This window comes from Primulina huaijiensis, chromosome 12, assembly GCF_012295235.1.
Source record: "Primulina huaijiensis isolate GDHJ02 chromosome 12, ASM1229523v2, whole genome shotgun sequence".
NCBI lineage: Eukaryota > Viridiplantae > Streptophyta > Magnoliopsida > Lamiales > Gesneriaceae > Primulina > Primulina huaijiensis.
The window spans coordinates 5913742-5927929 of record NC_133317.1 but is presented as its reverse complement, the minus strand read 5'-3'; the positions used below and the strand labels follow the sequence as shown (position 1 = coordinate 5927929).

Sequence of the window (14188 nt, the reverse complement as noted above, 5' to 3'; positions counted from 1 at the left end):
ACCGTTTCATAAAAGATTTACTCAAATCGTAATAGGTGATTGACTAATGTATTTTATATTTTTGCAGGATATTGTATTAGTCCAAATATTTACTGAGAGAATTGTAATAGATAACTATAATACTTACTAAATTGTAATAGGTATTAATTAGTAGTTCATAGATATCATGATGATGATACTTACCATGTGTACCATTATACATTTTCCAATCAATTTATTTTGAGGAAACCAACTTTTAAGAGGAGAAAATAACATGGATGCATTAATTCCCTATAAAAACCGATGCAAACAGTCATGAAAATATGCAAAACATAGATGTTCTTGTTGCAGCCGTAAAAGAGTGAAAATTCGCTTCAGAATTAGAAAATTGCACAAAATATAATACAGAATAATCGATATGTGCGGCACAGAGCAGGCAGTTGTGATAAAAAGCTCAAATACTTCATCTGTTGCTGAAGAAAAAGAAAATGGCTCCGTGAAAAATCATTCCTTTGAAGAAATTATCAATCTTGATCAGTAAGTGTTTCCAATGGTGTGTTGCCCTGCGCATTCTTGATGGGTTTTCGTTGATGCTTGTGTGTTTTTGTAGTCGACAAGATTATATACACTGTGCAGTAGGCTTCGTGGAATGTGAATTTTTTGCCTGTGCTGCTATTCGACTATTCCTACTGTTTTACTGATATGGGGTTCTTTTTTTATTGCGTGTTTATAATGTTGAGGCGATGTTAATGATTCTGGAGATTGAAATAAAACATTGTGCCGCCGTATAATGGGTGAGGTGCATGTTAATGGGCCTTTATATCAAAATTTCCCACTATGTATGCCTCACTTTTTGTGTTTCTTTATGTTTTTACTCTTTTAGTCGTTCTAGCAATTGAAGGTTCTATTTTTATTTCTTTATTGATTGTTGGGAGGAAAAAGTTTGGTGATTTGATAATAATAGGTATGTGATCGTCTTTTTACTAGGTTCAAAACCAATACAATGGGTCCAAGATTTGATCTCTCTTTAGCGGATAAATTGAGAATGACTCTAACTGTTTTTTTTTTGTTCCTTTTCATGTGACAGTGGTGATCCTACAATGTATGAATCTTACTGGAAGAATGTTGGCAGCAAGTGCACAGTCACAATCCCTGCCTACCAATCTCTCAGTTATTTTGCCAACGCTAAGAACCTGTGCTGGTTTTTGGAGCCAACACTTGAGGAAGAAATAAAGATGCTTCACAACGTGGTCGGTAACGCAATAGTCCAAGATCATTACATTGTTGTGGGAACAGGTTCAAGTCAGTTAATTCAGGCGGCCTTGTATGCCCTTTGTGATTCTTTAAATGAGCCGAATCCTATCAGTGTTGTGTCGGCTGCTCCATATTATTCGGTGAGATTAATATGCATCAAATCATTGCCTTAGATCTTGATTTATATGATTGAAGCAAAATGGATCAAGAAAAGAGTATACTGTTTCATTGTCCTGAGACAAATATTTTCCTGTCTCGGGTTTTTGTTTCTAGCATGGAAAAGTACAATTGTGTTCCAATGATTTGGTGTGACGAAAATATTGCGATCTTTATTGAACTCATTTAGTCTTTTGCGGTTTTCTTGCAGTCGTATCCTGAGGTCATGGATTTTTTGCGTTCTAGGCTCTTCAAATGGGGAGGTGATGCACGTAGCTTTGATGAAGATGGACCATATATAGAGATGGTTACATCTCCGAATAACCCTGACGGGGTTATACGTGTACCGGTGGTTAAAGGAGCTAAAGGGGTGCTCGTTCATGACTTTGCATACTACTGGCCACAATACACAGCCATCACATCTCCAGCAGATCATGACATTATGTTGTTTACAGTTTCCAAATGCACTGGCCATGCAGGTTCACGAATTGGGTACGCCACAATTACTGTATTGCTAATCGATTAGCCAGGAAAAATCTAGTATGCAAAGAATGTCCTCAGAGCTTATATCTCATTTATCTGTGCTGATTGTTGTTTGGTTATTTTTATTCTATGAAGATGGGCTCTTGTTAGGGATGAAAATGTAGCTAAAAAGATGGTGAAATTCATCGAACTCAACACGATTGGAGTGTCAAAAGAAGCCCAACTCAGAGCTGCCAAGATCCTTGAAGTGATTTCTACTAGCTGCCAAAGATTCAAGCCTCATGACTTGAAAAATTTCTTCGAATACACCCACAATCTCATGGCTGAAAGGTGGAAGAAACTGCGAGATTCTGTCAAGAGCAACAAACTCTTTTATGTCCCAAAGTTTCCCCTACAGTACTGCCATTTCACCAGAGACTTCACTGAAACATACCCCGGTAACATACTTTTCCGAAAACTGAATCACTAAAACACAGAACATGTCACATGTACTGATCAATGATTTCCGGTTATTCCACAGCTTTTGCGTGGTTGAAATGCAAGGAGGGCATTGACTGTGAAAAACTGTTAAGAGGGCACAAGATTTTGACAAGAAGCGGGAGGCGATTCGGTAGTGATCAAGAGTATGTTAGAATAAGCATGTTGGCTAGGGACGCAGAATTTGATCTATTTCTTCAGAGGTTGTCTACTATTCACGGGGTCTCCAATGGAAATTCAGAACTTTAAGCCTATTTTCATATTTGTACTGGGAGTCTCTTTTGACTTAGACAGGACTTGGGCTTTGGAAAAGTTTTTGCAACAGCATTACTACAAATTTATGGACCACTTGGACCATTTCTTGTCATGGTGGCAATCTAAAAATGTAATGTTTAAATATCGTCTATAATACAACATCTGTTAAAAACAATGATTGCATTAGTCAAGAAAGTTTTTATATACATTGAAATGAATGTGGCAAAACGTTTGATACCTCTGAGAATCATATTATTTTTTCCTTTGGAAACTGTCTCACGTATTGATCGTGTTTGTCAGCGGAGCTCCAGCATAGAACTTGTGTTGAGCTTCACTAGTTATGGGCGACGATGGGCGCAGGTCCTATTATGTAAATATTCATGAATATAAATCCGTAAAACCGTTACATATGAAACGTAATGAACGGACGTGGTAAGATTTAACTGGAAAAATCAAAATCTGTTTTTCATTTATGATTTTAAAGTCGAAATCAAAGTTGAAGATTTATCACATACGTTTTGGTTTTGCTTCCTAAAAATAAGAAACTAGATGTAAAACTGAGACCGTTCGGATCACATTTTTTTTGTAATTTAATTAATTATTTGATTAGTGTCATCATTCACGAGATACAATTTATTAAGAGAGTATTTGGTAAACTTATTTAAAGCACATTATAAGATCTCATATCTTATAAGTTGTTTATGAGCTTATAAGCTGTATGATCTTATTTTAAAAATAAATTATTAAAGTGTTTGTATAAAATAAGGTAATGAAATTTAAAATTATTAACGTGTTTTGTACCACGAGATCTTTTTGTTATGATAATTACCAAAAGTCATAAAATTATGAAACTAATAAACATGGTTAATTTAACATGTACATTTAATATATAGTTTTATATTTTTATTAATATAATAATTGTTATTAATAAAATAATATTAATTTTTATGTTAATTATTATAGTAATTATAATAATTGTTGTTGTTAATTACAATAATAATTATATAATAATACTAATAATATTAACAATTAGTAAATAATTTATATAATAATTGTTATTATTATTATTCGTGTAATAATATTAGCAGTAGAATAATATTAGTATAATGATAATGATAATGATTATTAATTACAATAATAATTGTATAATTATATTATAATTATTAATAATTAAAGTAACGATAATATTAATATACAAATGATAATGATAGTTATTATTTATATAATTGTAATTAGTCATATTAATATAACAACAAAATATTTATAATATGATTATAATGTTAATAATCACGTATTTATATTAATTAATAATTATTGTTGTTAAAAATAAAACAATATTAATAATATAATAATCATAATTATATCTATCATAGAATTTTTATTAAAAATAATAATAAATATAATTTTAATTATTATTATTATCTATTAATCTATTTATATATTAGGTAGATGAACTGTTATAAAATATATGAGGATAATTTTGTCTTTAAAACACCTTCAAATAAGATCTTAAAAAAGGTGAGGGTGAGGTATTTTTTTTTAATCAACTTATAAATTGTCAAACATCTTATAAGTTGTTTTTTTAAAAAATTTTACCAAACAAAATTTCAAATATTATAACCTCTCAAACAACTTATAAGGTATTTAAGAATGCTTATAAGCTCAACCAAACACCATTCAAATAAGTTAGTTCTAGCTAGCTAATCCTATAATTGGTTGGAACCAGAATAAATATTGATTTTGGGATCAAAGTAGGGCCTTAAAAAAAGTGAAGAAAGTAAAAAAAAAAAAATGTGTAGGTTAACGGATTGAGATTGTTGTTTATAATTCATCTGACATCAAATTTAAATCGAGATCTCGAGTTCAAGATTTATTAAGCACTTTATAATATATAACCTAGAGTACTAGAAGAAACCCTTGGCCTAATTAGTTTCCCAGTTCACGTGACTCAGACTAAGACAAAATAAATTTCTAAATCTCAATTTTAATGTCACCACAAATTATAACTACGGGAGCGAGAGGGCTCTGGATTATCTTCAGAAGTTTCATTATAATTTTATTTATTTATTATCTATAAATGACGGTTTCATTTTAGTCCATCGATAATGATAAACTAATATAATGAAACTAATATAATATAATGAAATGAAATATATTACTTTTTATTATGAATATCGATAGAGTTGACATGTCTCACGTATAAAGATTCGTGAGACAGTCTTAGCAGAGACATATTCAATATATTTAACAATTGTCGCATGGACAACACGAATGCATGCCAACAATACGTACATGGTATAATATCATGACACGCATATAAAATCTGCGTGACATTTTTAATATTTAGGGAAACGTTTTGGATATTTTAGGAAAGTAAGCTTATAAATTTTAATTATATTTAGTATAAATTTATGTAATATTTTCATCAAATAATAATGTTATTTAAAATTTATTATGTTTTATATTTCTAATTGGTAAACAAGGTGTTAATTGAAGATTAATATTATAATTATAATAATAAAAACGGATGTTTTGTGCTATTATAAAATTTTCTACTATTTTACATAATTTAAGAATAAGGATTAAAAAAAAAACTCTAATCTTACCTCGTGGAAAGTGGTGGAATGCAATATTTTGTTAAACAATTTAAATATTCAATGCAATTCAAAATCATAAAATCGATTAAAAACCAATATATATGATATTAGATTATATATATTATTAATTAATTAAAGTAAACCCCTTAAGCCCGTTTGATTGGATGGATGTGATTTGCTGTGATAAAAAAATGTGATTATTAAAAAGCAAAAACTTATGTGAGACGGTCTCAAGGGTCGTATTTGTGATACGGATCTCTTATTTGGGTCATCCATGAAAAAATATTACTTTTTATGCTAAGAGTATTGCTTTTTATTGTGAATATGGGTAGGGTTGACCCGTCTCACGGTAAGATTCGTGAGACGCTCTCACATTAGACTCACTCGTATTAAAAACGTTGGATATGGAATAATGAGATGTGATTACATGTGGATAAATTAAACTGAGATTATTAAACTAATTTTATTGAACGTGGAATAATTATAGATAAGCATCAACATATTTACTTTGATTGATCAATTTTCTGATTGAAAATATGATTAAGTGATGACATATTTTGTAATGCTGAATTAAATATTACAACTATAAAATAGTATTGATGGCATTTTTATAAATAAGTTGAAAAATATTCAATTTATTTTGATGACATTTTCGTAAATAAATTGAAAAATAATTAATTAATTTTAAGAGCAAAATGGTAATTAGTGACATATCTTGCTCATATGAAGTCCAAATGATTTGAGATTTGGATATAACATAGAACACTGAAAGATATAGAAGTTTCATGTTTTGAGTTTTGAAAAATGTGATCGTTTGACTGATCCAAAAGGATATACCGATGTTAAAATATTAAATATTATTTATTATATTATATTATTTTATTTTATTAATATAATATAATATAATATTTAAAAAAAATTAATTCATTATTTGAGTCGGTGGAATTCCAAACTCATATGTGATAAACGATACAGAGAGGTGAAAGCAGATATGAGGTGATATAGTGTTTCGATTTTCTTTTCGATCTTGCGACTTATCGGTTTATCCAATCGATGAACCGACTTAAGTTCTGGAATCGTTGACACGAGGTCTTCGATTTGAGGTATAAATTTTATAGCTTTTGTGATGTTTGAAATTCGTCGTTTTCTGGAATAATCCGATAAATTGTTAAATCATACTGAAATTGAAGATTGTTGAATAGTGTATGATCTTAACGAAGTAGAGAAGATTATTGTGTTGTTGTTTTGAATTCTTCCCAATTTATTATAATTAGGGATTTTTAATCGTTGGATTGAGATTAGAGAGTTGTTTGTCAGTTGTTATTACTTCTGATTGTATATTCGGAGTCTACGAAGTATAGGCTACATGTTGATATAAAGTTTTCACAACTTGACGGATGTTGTAAAATAGCCTATTATTTGATGTTAAATTAATTAGGGTGTATTTGATGGTAGTATTGTGAATTAAATACACTAGAATATTAAATTGTTGAACGATAAGAATTTATAATCGAGTTTTATATTTTGTTGAATTAATTGTTGTTGGGCTATTTGATGTGATATATTGAGGTTGTTATAATTGTGTTGCTACGGTGACAATGATCTGATAATTGTTTTTGAATTATTTAGATACAACACAAGCCTCAGGATCAAAGAAATAGCCAGATTTTATATATACTCGATTATCAGGTACGTGTTGACGTACGAGCATATGTTGTTATTGTTTAGTATTGATGAATACTATTGCGTTGAACGATGATAAATCACTAATATTGAGTGATTTGATATTATATCTGTTGATGTTTATTATCGTTGATATTGTTGGCTGTCGTTTGTTGGGAGACGTCACATTGATGTTGTTCGTTCGACGATATTGCTGTCGCTGGTGTTGGGGTGCGACGTATCGTCGATGTTATCGTTCAACGATATTGCTGTCGCCGGAGTAGGGGTGCGACGTATCGTTGATGTTATTCGTTCGACGATATTGCTGTCGCCGGTGTTGGGGTGTGACGTATCGTCGATGTTGTTGTTGCAGTAGTATGGGAGTGATGACGTTGATATCGTTGGTGGTTTGATTGTCCAGAGACAGCAAAGGGAGTATTTCTGTTATCATTCCAGTTATATTTTATATTGTTGAGAATATAACTGTTATGTATTACGATGATGATTGTTGTGTATGCTCACCCTTTGGGGGCTGTTTCTGTTGGCCAGGTTACATGACTATGCTGTGAGACAAGATAGTGGTGAAGGACTAGATGTGTCTAATCAAACAGTCCTGTAGTTGATAGTAGATAGAGACAGTATAGTTTATTTTCTTATTTGAGTTGTATGTGTGTATTTATTATACTGTTTCTGCTGCATTGACGTAGATAGTGTGGTGATTGCACTATTTTATCGTATATGCATTATATTATTACGTCGTTGAAAATAAAATTTTTATGCATATGACGTCACATGTTGTATAATTACGTGGCGAGGTTTGGGGCGCCACATATTTACTTTGATTGATCAATTTTCTGATTGAAAATGTGATTAAGTGACGAGTTATAATTTTGTGATATGTCTATAATAAATAATCTTATTTTTAGTTTGTGTTTATAAAATTGAGATGATGATTTTTATTGAAAAATATAAATTATTATTAATTCACTTATAAGTTGTTTTAATTAACCAAAATTAGTGGATATAAATATTATTTATTTCTAAAAAATTAAATTAATAAATAGAGTAAAAAAAATTATATGAATAAAGATATAATAAAAATAAATGTATTAAATAATATCTTTTTATTTTATTTTTATTCGTGTTTTATAAATTATAGACTAATATTAAAAGTACAATAATTATATAATGCGATTTTGTTATTATGTCATCATATTTTATATTGAATTTATCATTTGACGAAATTTAAGGATAAACTGCATCCGCAAATAAGAACTGAGTTTGAATTGAAGTTGAGCCACTCTTCATCTATCACAAACTCCAAAATATTTCCCCAAAATTCCAAAAAAATCCATCAAACCCTCTTCAGTGGTTGTGGTTCTTCCTCAGAATATATGTCTTCTCATCTTGCCACATAAACATGAATATCCACTTTACAAATGCAGATTTCCAAAAATATATCCAAAAAATAAAACATCCATTTGTTTTCAGTGGGTTTTTATGTGACAGAGCCCACCCAGGAGAGCTTCAGAGGTAGCTACGCTACTCTTCACGGTGAACATGCTCATGAGAAAAATAAACGCATCAAGAAGATATATAGCAGTGCTCAATCATGCCAATTGGTGTTTGTTTGTTCTTGGGGGATATAAGTCTGGGTTTACGTTTATAAAGATTGATTTTTTTTTTCTCCTCATTTTCTTGATCGGTTGTGTGTTTTATGTGGGGGCCGACCCAGAAACCCCGGGATTGTGGCTTCACGGAATCGAGGCGTAACTTATATGTTTTAGAAGATTTAAGCATTATATTTTCTTTCTTCCACCGACCCCATTGGGTCCGCCCCTGGTTAACTGTGATTCGATTAGAGCTCCACATGAAGGAAAAAAGTATTTATATCTTCTTTTGCATGGAGAATGATTTGCTAGTGTGTATGTGTTTTCGTTTTCTCTGTGATAATTTTTTTCCCCGTATATCTTAGCTTGTCTGAAATTCTTGAATAGTGCTTAATTAAATTCCATTGAATTAATAATTCGTTTAAGAAAGCTCGTTTAAAATTTCGTGATTCTTTAGCAATCTATGGACTTTTTAGATGCGTTTGTTTGAAAATATTGCTCGTAAATGGGCTACTGTGAAAGAGTTTGTATCTCTGTTTATGGGGGATGCCAAAGATGCTATTGGAAATGCGAGTTTTAGCCATTCTCAGAATTTGTCTTGCATATTCACACCTTATTCCCAGACGAAATAAATGAATTTCTTTGCACAATTTTCAGGTGCATAGCAATTAGCTCTCCGTATCTGATAATTTGCCCGGTTGTGAGAAAGCTCGCGCTGCATCATGTCGTCCAAGTCAATGGATTACGAGAATTTGAATGAAAATGTAAAGAAATGTCAGTATGCTGTCCGAGGAGAGCTGTATCTTCGTGCTTCTGAGCTTCAGATGGAAGGGAAGAAGGTAAATATTACCTGTCATAACAGGGGCTTATAGTACCATTTTTGTTACTAAATGGCTTTTTTTTATCCCCTTGAAAATTGTTTCAAATATGATGGATTTTGTTGATGAATATAAATGATAGTATTCGACAGAAATAAACTAAAAGAATTATCTACTGGTGCTTTTCTCGCGGTCTCACAATCTTGTTATTCTGACTGCAGATCATTTTCACCAATGTTGGCAATCCTCATGCTCTCGGGCAGAAACCTCTCACCTTTCCTCGGCAGGTTTTAGATAGTGTGTGTGTGTTTCTCTGTTGTTTTTGCCACTGTGGTTTTTTTATTTAGTAGAAAGAATGATGCAGGTGATTGCCCTCTGCCAAGCTCCATTCCTGCTCGATGATCCAAATGTGGGGCTCTTATTTCCTGCTGATGCTATTGCTAGAGCCAAGCATTATCTTACAATGACTCCAGGGGGTCTAGGTAACATTTGAAAAGTTTCAATTTTTGTTCTGTTATAGAACCTGTATAATGTATCTGAATCTGCTTGTCTTGTGAAGATTGAATTTTCCACATAAAGGAAATGCATCAAGAATAGCTGAATTCATTATTAAGCATGACATTGTTTAGTGGGTCGTTGTAACATGGAAGATGGTGTAAGTTAAGGCCAATCAAATATTTATAATTGATCAGGTGCTTACAGCGATTCACGTGGACTTCCTGGAGTGAGGAAAGAAGTTGCAGAGTTCATTGAGAGACGTGATGGATATCCAAGGTTGTAATACTTGAACGATGCTTAAGGCTTTTTTTATACTGGATTTATTGAATTCAAATTGATTATTTAAATTGTTGTATTCATGGCAGTGATCCAGAACTCATATTTCTAACAGACGGTGCCAGCAAAGGAGTCATGCAGATTTTAAATGCCATTATTCGTGGCCCGGTTGATGGGGTAATTTTCCTCGGATCTTCTTGTACCCTTGTGCATTTTATGCTATAAGATTGCTGACAAATTTGTTTCATAGATTTTGGTCCCTGTCCCACAATATCCTCTTTACTCAGCTACAATATCTTTAATGGGTGGTTCTCTGGTTCCATATTATCTTGAAGAGACTGCAAATTGGGGTCTTGACACTGTGAACCTTAATCAGTCCATTGCAAAAGCTCGGTCTCAAGGAATTACGGTATGCATTATTTTGGTTTCTTCTTAACATTGACGTAAAAAATATCTGATTAGGTTTTCTATTTGCATCTTCTAACTTTTTGGTTGTGGTAAGGTAAGAGCCATGGTGATCATAAACCCTGGAAACCCTACTGGACAGTGTCTGAGTGAAGCAAATCTCAAAGAAGTGTTGAAATTCTGTTACCAAAACAATTTGGTATTGATTGGTGATGAAGTTTATCAACAAAATGTGTACCAAGATGAGCGCCCATTCATAAGTTCAAGGAAGGTATATATAATCTAATGTTAAATGCTATCACATAATTTTCTTAGATCTTTTATGCGCTGATGGCTTCTCGTTGTACAATACTCTAAAGGTTCTGATGGATATGGGACCACCAATAAGCAAAGAGCTTGAACTTGTTTCTTTTCACACTGTCTCGAAAGGTTATTTTGGAGAATGCGGGCAACGTGGTGGATACTTCGAGATGACCAATATATCTCCAAAGGTTTAAAGCGAAATATTAGATATTACATAAAATCTCAAGGTTTTAAGGCCTTAATCTAGCAATATGTCTGCAGATATTCATGTATATACATACAGGATTTTAATCCCTTTCTCATGCTTTTTGCCTCTGGTTATTTCAGACAGTAGATGAGATATACAAGGTTGCCTCCATAGCACTCAGTCCTACCGTCCCTGGACAAATATTTGTAAGTCAAATAATGCATATTTGTTTGTCAATGACGTTTAGGTTGTGCTTGGATTGGTAGATTTGAAGTGATGTGTTTCACATTTCTTGACTTATTTGGATGGATAAAATCAATTGAATTTCTAATATATTCTATATTAAGTCAAGATTGGTGTCATTTGAAATTCATTCCTGAACTCCTTACTCGAATCAAACCCCTTCTCCACAAATTCTATCAATCCACGCGGAACCTTATGAATTATCAGACAACACAAATCTGTCAAGGTAATTTCTCCGGCTTACATTTTCGAAAAACGGAGCTAAAATCTTGTTTGTTGTATTATTCCATTTGTAGATGGGACTTATGGTGAATCCTCTTAAACCTGGAGATATCTCGTACGAAAAATTTATTAGCGAGAGGTATGTTCTTGTATCCATAATCATATATGCAAATGTGGGATCTCTCATGATTGTTTTTTGGTCCCTATTCAGCAAAGGTATCCTAGAGTCATTGAGGAGGAGGGCTCGGGTAATGACAGATGGATTCAATAGCTGTAGAAATGTGGTTTGCAATTTTACAGAAGGTAGAGTACACTTAAGAGATTATGAAACCAATTACCTATAGTTTTCCATTTTCTTGACCGAAGAAAATTTATTGATTCTATTGTAAATATAATTCAGGTGCCATGTATTCTTTCCCACAAATACGGTTACCCCCGAAAGCGATAGAGGCTGCTAAAAAGGCTGGTAAAGTACCTGATGTTTTCTACTGTCTCAAACTTCTTGAAGCCACAGGCATTTCCACGGTCCCTGGTTCAGGTTTTGGGCAAAAGGAAGGGTGAGTTTATCCATACTTCACCAATATTTGTGTCCTCACGGTCTAGTTTATGAGAATTGCATTTGAAACGATGCTTAATTGAGCAACCTATTACCAGGGTTTTTCATTTGAGAACCACCATCTTACCAGCTGAGGAAGATATGCCTGAAATTATGGCGAGTTTCAAGAAATTCAACGACGAATTCATGGAGCAGTATGAAGACTACAAAGGCTATTCCAGAATGTAAAAGGTTATGGATGTCTTGCATATTGCCTTCACGTAGTGAATCTCACGCTACCCTGTTCAAAAATTTATCATATGCTGTTACGTTTTATCTCATTTTGTTCAAAAAGACATGAATCTTACAGTTACCTTATGCTTAATAGAATTGTAAACGAACTCAGCTCTGTCGAATATTATACATTCTACAGACAAATTGGTGGGCTTCCTGTTATAGCATATTAGTACATATTGCCTGGCATTGAGGTTGGTTCGGCGCGACATCAGAGTAATACCCTGAGGAGCATTCAACTACCCAATTTTTTTTGCCCATACAGAAAACATTCACCCACATTTTCTTGACCATGATAAAAATTTGAACCATTGGATGCTCCGGAGGTAGTACCCCGAGGGTAGCTTGTGTTAACTGGCATCAACCTGATTTTTTTGTTGCTCTGACGAATTTCTCCCATATGATTTACATGATATAAATCAATCAGGACCATTAAAACACAAGTTTTCTTATAATTTCTACTTAATTCCTGATCCATCTGGGGGCATAAACGCGTTCTCTTTGTGTGCAAACTCTCATATTTGATTTATGAGAAAGTGCATGAACGTGTGAACAATTAATTACGTTTAAAGAAGTATTTAATTGGTTTATTCCTGAATCCATTAACTTGATAAATTTCCTCGACTCTTGGTATCACGGGTGTGGGTCACGTTGACTTGTCCAATATTAGTTATTCAATAATCCAAAATTTATTTTAAAAAATTGTAGCTAACTAATATGTACCAGAGTAAGGGTAAACTTATATAGAATTAAAATAATTTGTAACATATTTTTTTTAATGAATTCAATAATTATTTCATAAGAATTTCATAGCTCAAAAAAAATACTAAGCTTCACGGTCCTAGTAGGTATCTTCCACTATATATACCACAAAACTCGATTCTGAGAAATTTTTATGTCACATTGTCACTCAAATTTCACCTTCGAACCAATAAATATTCAACTTTTTCCAACCCTTGTGGTCTCAAGATATTTCATGCAAGATTTTCCCAACTCCAGTCTCTGCGTATATTTTCAAAACTCTTCGAAAATCTCGATACGAAGGTAAGATATGGGTATTTCGGAAAAGACCTATCAACCCGAGGAAGATGCTGCGGAGACCGAAAGACGTGGAATTGCTGTCCTATCTCTGAACAGTCCAGTGAGGCCCATGATAAAGGCGGAAACAACGGAGGAAAAAGATGAAGATCATGGAGAAGAAGATGGTTCCATGACTCCAACTTCTCCAAACTCGAAAATTCCGAGAGTACTGCAATGCCCGCCGGCCCCTAGGAAACGAAAACCATCTTCTCCGATTCGCTATTGTAATCATGGGAAAGACCAAAGAATTTCCAAACGCCCGTGTCGGAATAGTTTTAGATAACTCTCCACTTTATTCGTATTGATTCTCAGAAAAAATTTTAAACGAGTAAATTTCTGAAGTTCTTTTTCTCCTTCTTTTGTTTAGTTTTTTGAATTTCTTTGTCCCGTTCTATGGTACGAAGTCCTTCGATCATCTCTTTTTCTTCTCATAAACAAATAGTGGAAGGTTTTAAAATAGTAATAAATTAAATTTATTTTTCGATAAATCTTCTATTAACGATCAACGTTTGTTGAATTCTTGTATGCGGCGCTTGGTTATGGCGGGTACATTGATGCAAGTATTTGGTAATTAGATTTACTTTCTTTATTTGATTTGATTTGAATAAATTCTAATTTATTCAGTGATCTTTGTGGGAATTTTTGCTGATCATGTTTCCATTTATATAGCAAAGGCAATCTATATAAAAATAAGGGGAACTTAGGATCGAGTTAATTTGCATTTTTTTAGTCTTGTTAACGGTGAATCTGTATTTTTTATAACGTGAATTTGTATTTTTACTTATGTAACTAGCATTTTTTTCTCAATTTTGCTCATGTTATGGTGAATTTTCATTTTTAAACTTTTATATATA

General features: G+C 32.6%; 2 protein-coding genes across 3 annotated transcripts; both read left to right on the top strand.

Moving 5' to 3' along the window:
• The first annotated feature begins 258 nt into the window (after nucleotides 1-258).
• LOC140990233 (tryptophan aminotransferase-related protein 2-like) lies at nucleotides 259-2801 on the top strand. The gene is made up of 5 exons (XM_073459833.1): nucleotides 259-516; nucleotides 1067-1373; nucleotides 1601-1881; nucleotides 2008-2309; nucleotides 2393-2801. The coding sequence occupies exons 1-5, from the start codon at nucleotides 398-400 to the stop codon at nucleotides 2596-2598; spliced, it is 1215 nt and encodes a 404-aa protein (XP_073315934.1). The 5' UTR covers nucleotides 259-397; the 3' UTR covers nucleotides 2599-2801.
• Nucleotides 2802-8188: 5387 nt separating this feature from the next.
• On the top strand, nucleotides 8189-12443 carry LOC140989894 (glutamate--glyoxylate aminotransferase 2). 2 transcript variants are annotated; one of them, XM_073459404.1, is made up of 14 exons: nucleotides 8189-8417; nucleotides 9131-9312; nucleotides 9513-9578; nucleotides 9656-9773; nucleotides 9984-10065; nucleotides 10155-10242; nucleotides 10316-10474; nucleotides 10568-10741; nucleotides 10830-10961; nucleotides 11101-11166; nucleotides 11500-11564; nucleotides 11637-11728; nucleotides 11826-11982; nucleotides 12080-12443. In XM_073459404.1, exons 2-14 carry the CDS (start codon nucleotides 9196-9198, stop codon nucleotides 12207-12209), a joined length of 1446 nt encoding a protein of 481 aa, XP_073315505.1. In that variant the 5' UTR covers nucleotides 8189-8417; nucleotides 9131-9195; the 3' UTR covers nucleotides 12210-12443. The 2 variants fall into 2 exon arrangements, with proteins under 2 accessions (XP_073315505.1, XP_073315504.1); XM_073459403.1 differs by having other exon boundaries at nucleotides 8190-8396.
• The last annotated feature ends 1745 nt before the right edge of the window (nucleotides 12444-14188 follow it).

Excerpts from the sequence above, each read along its gene's own strand:
- LOC140989894 (XM_073459404.1), top strand. The coding sequence starts at position 9,196 with ATGTCGTCCAAGTCAATGGATTACGAGAATTTGAATGAAAATGTAAAG. Across the intron at positions 9,579-9,655 it reads CTCTCACCTTTCCTCGGCAG|GTGATTGCCCTCTGCCAAGC; the intron begins GTTTTAGATAGT and ends AGAATGATGCAG. Across the intron at positions 11,167-11,499 it reads CCGTCCCTGGACAAATATTT|ATGGGACTTATGGTGAATCC; the intron begins GTAAGTCAAATA and ends TTCCATTTGTAG.
- LOC140990233 (XM_073459833.1), top strand. The coding sequence starts at position 398 with ATGTGCGGCACAGAGCAGGCAGTTGTGATAAAAAGCTCAAATACTTCA. Across the intron at positions 517-1,066 it reads GAAATTATCAATCTTGATCA|TGGTGATCCTACAATGTATG; the intron begins GTAAGTGTTTCC and ends TTCATGTGACAG. Across the intron at positions 1,374-1,600 it reads CGGCTGCTCCATATTATTCG|TCGTATCCTGAGGTCATGGA; the intron begins GTGAGATTAATA and ends GTTTTCTTGCAG.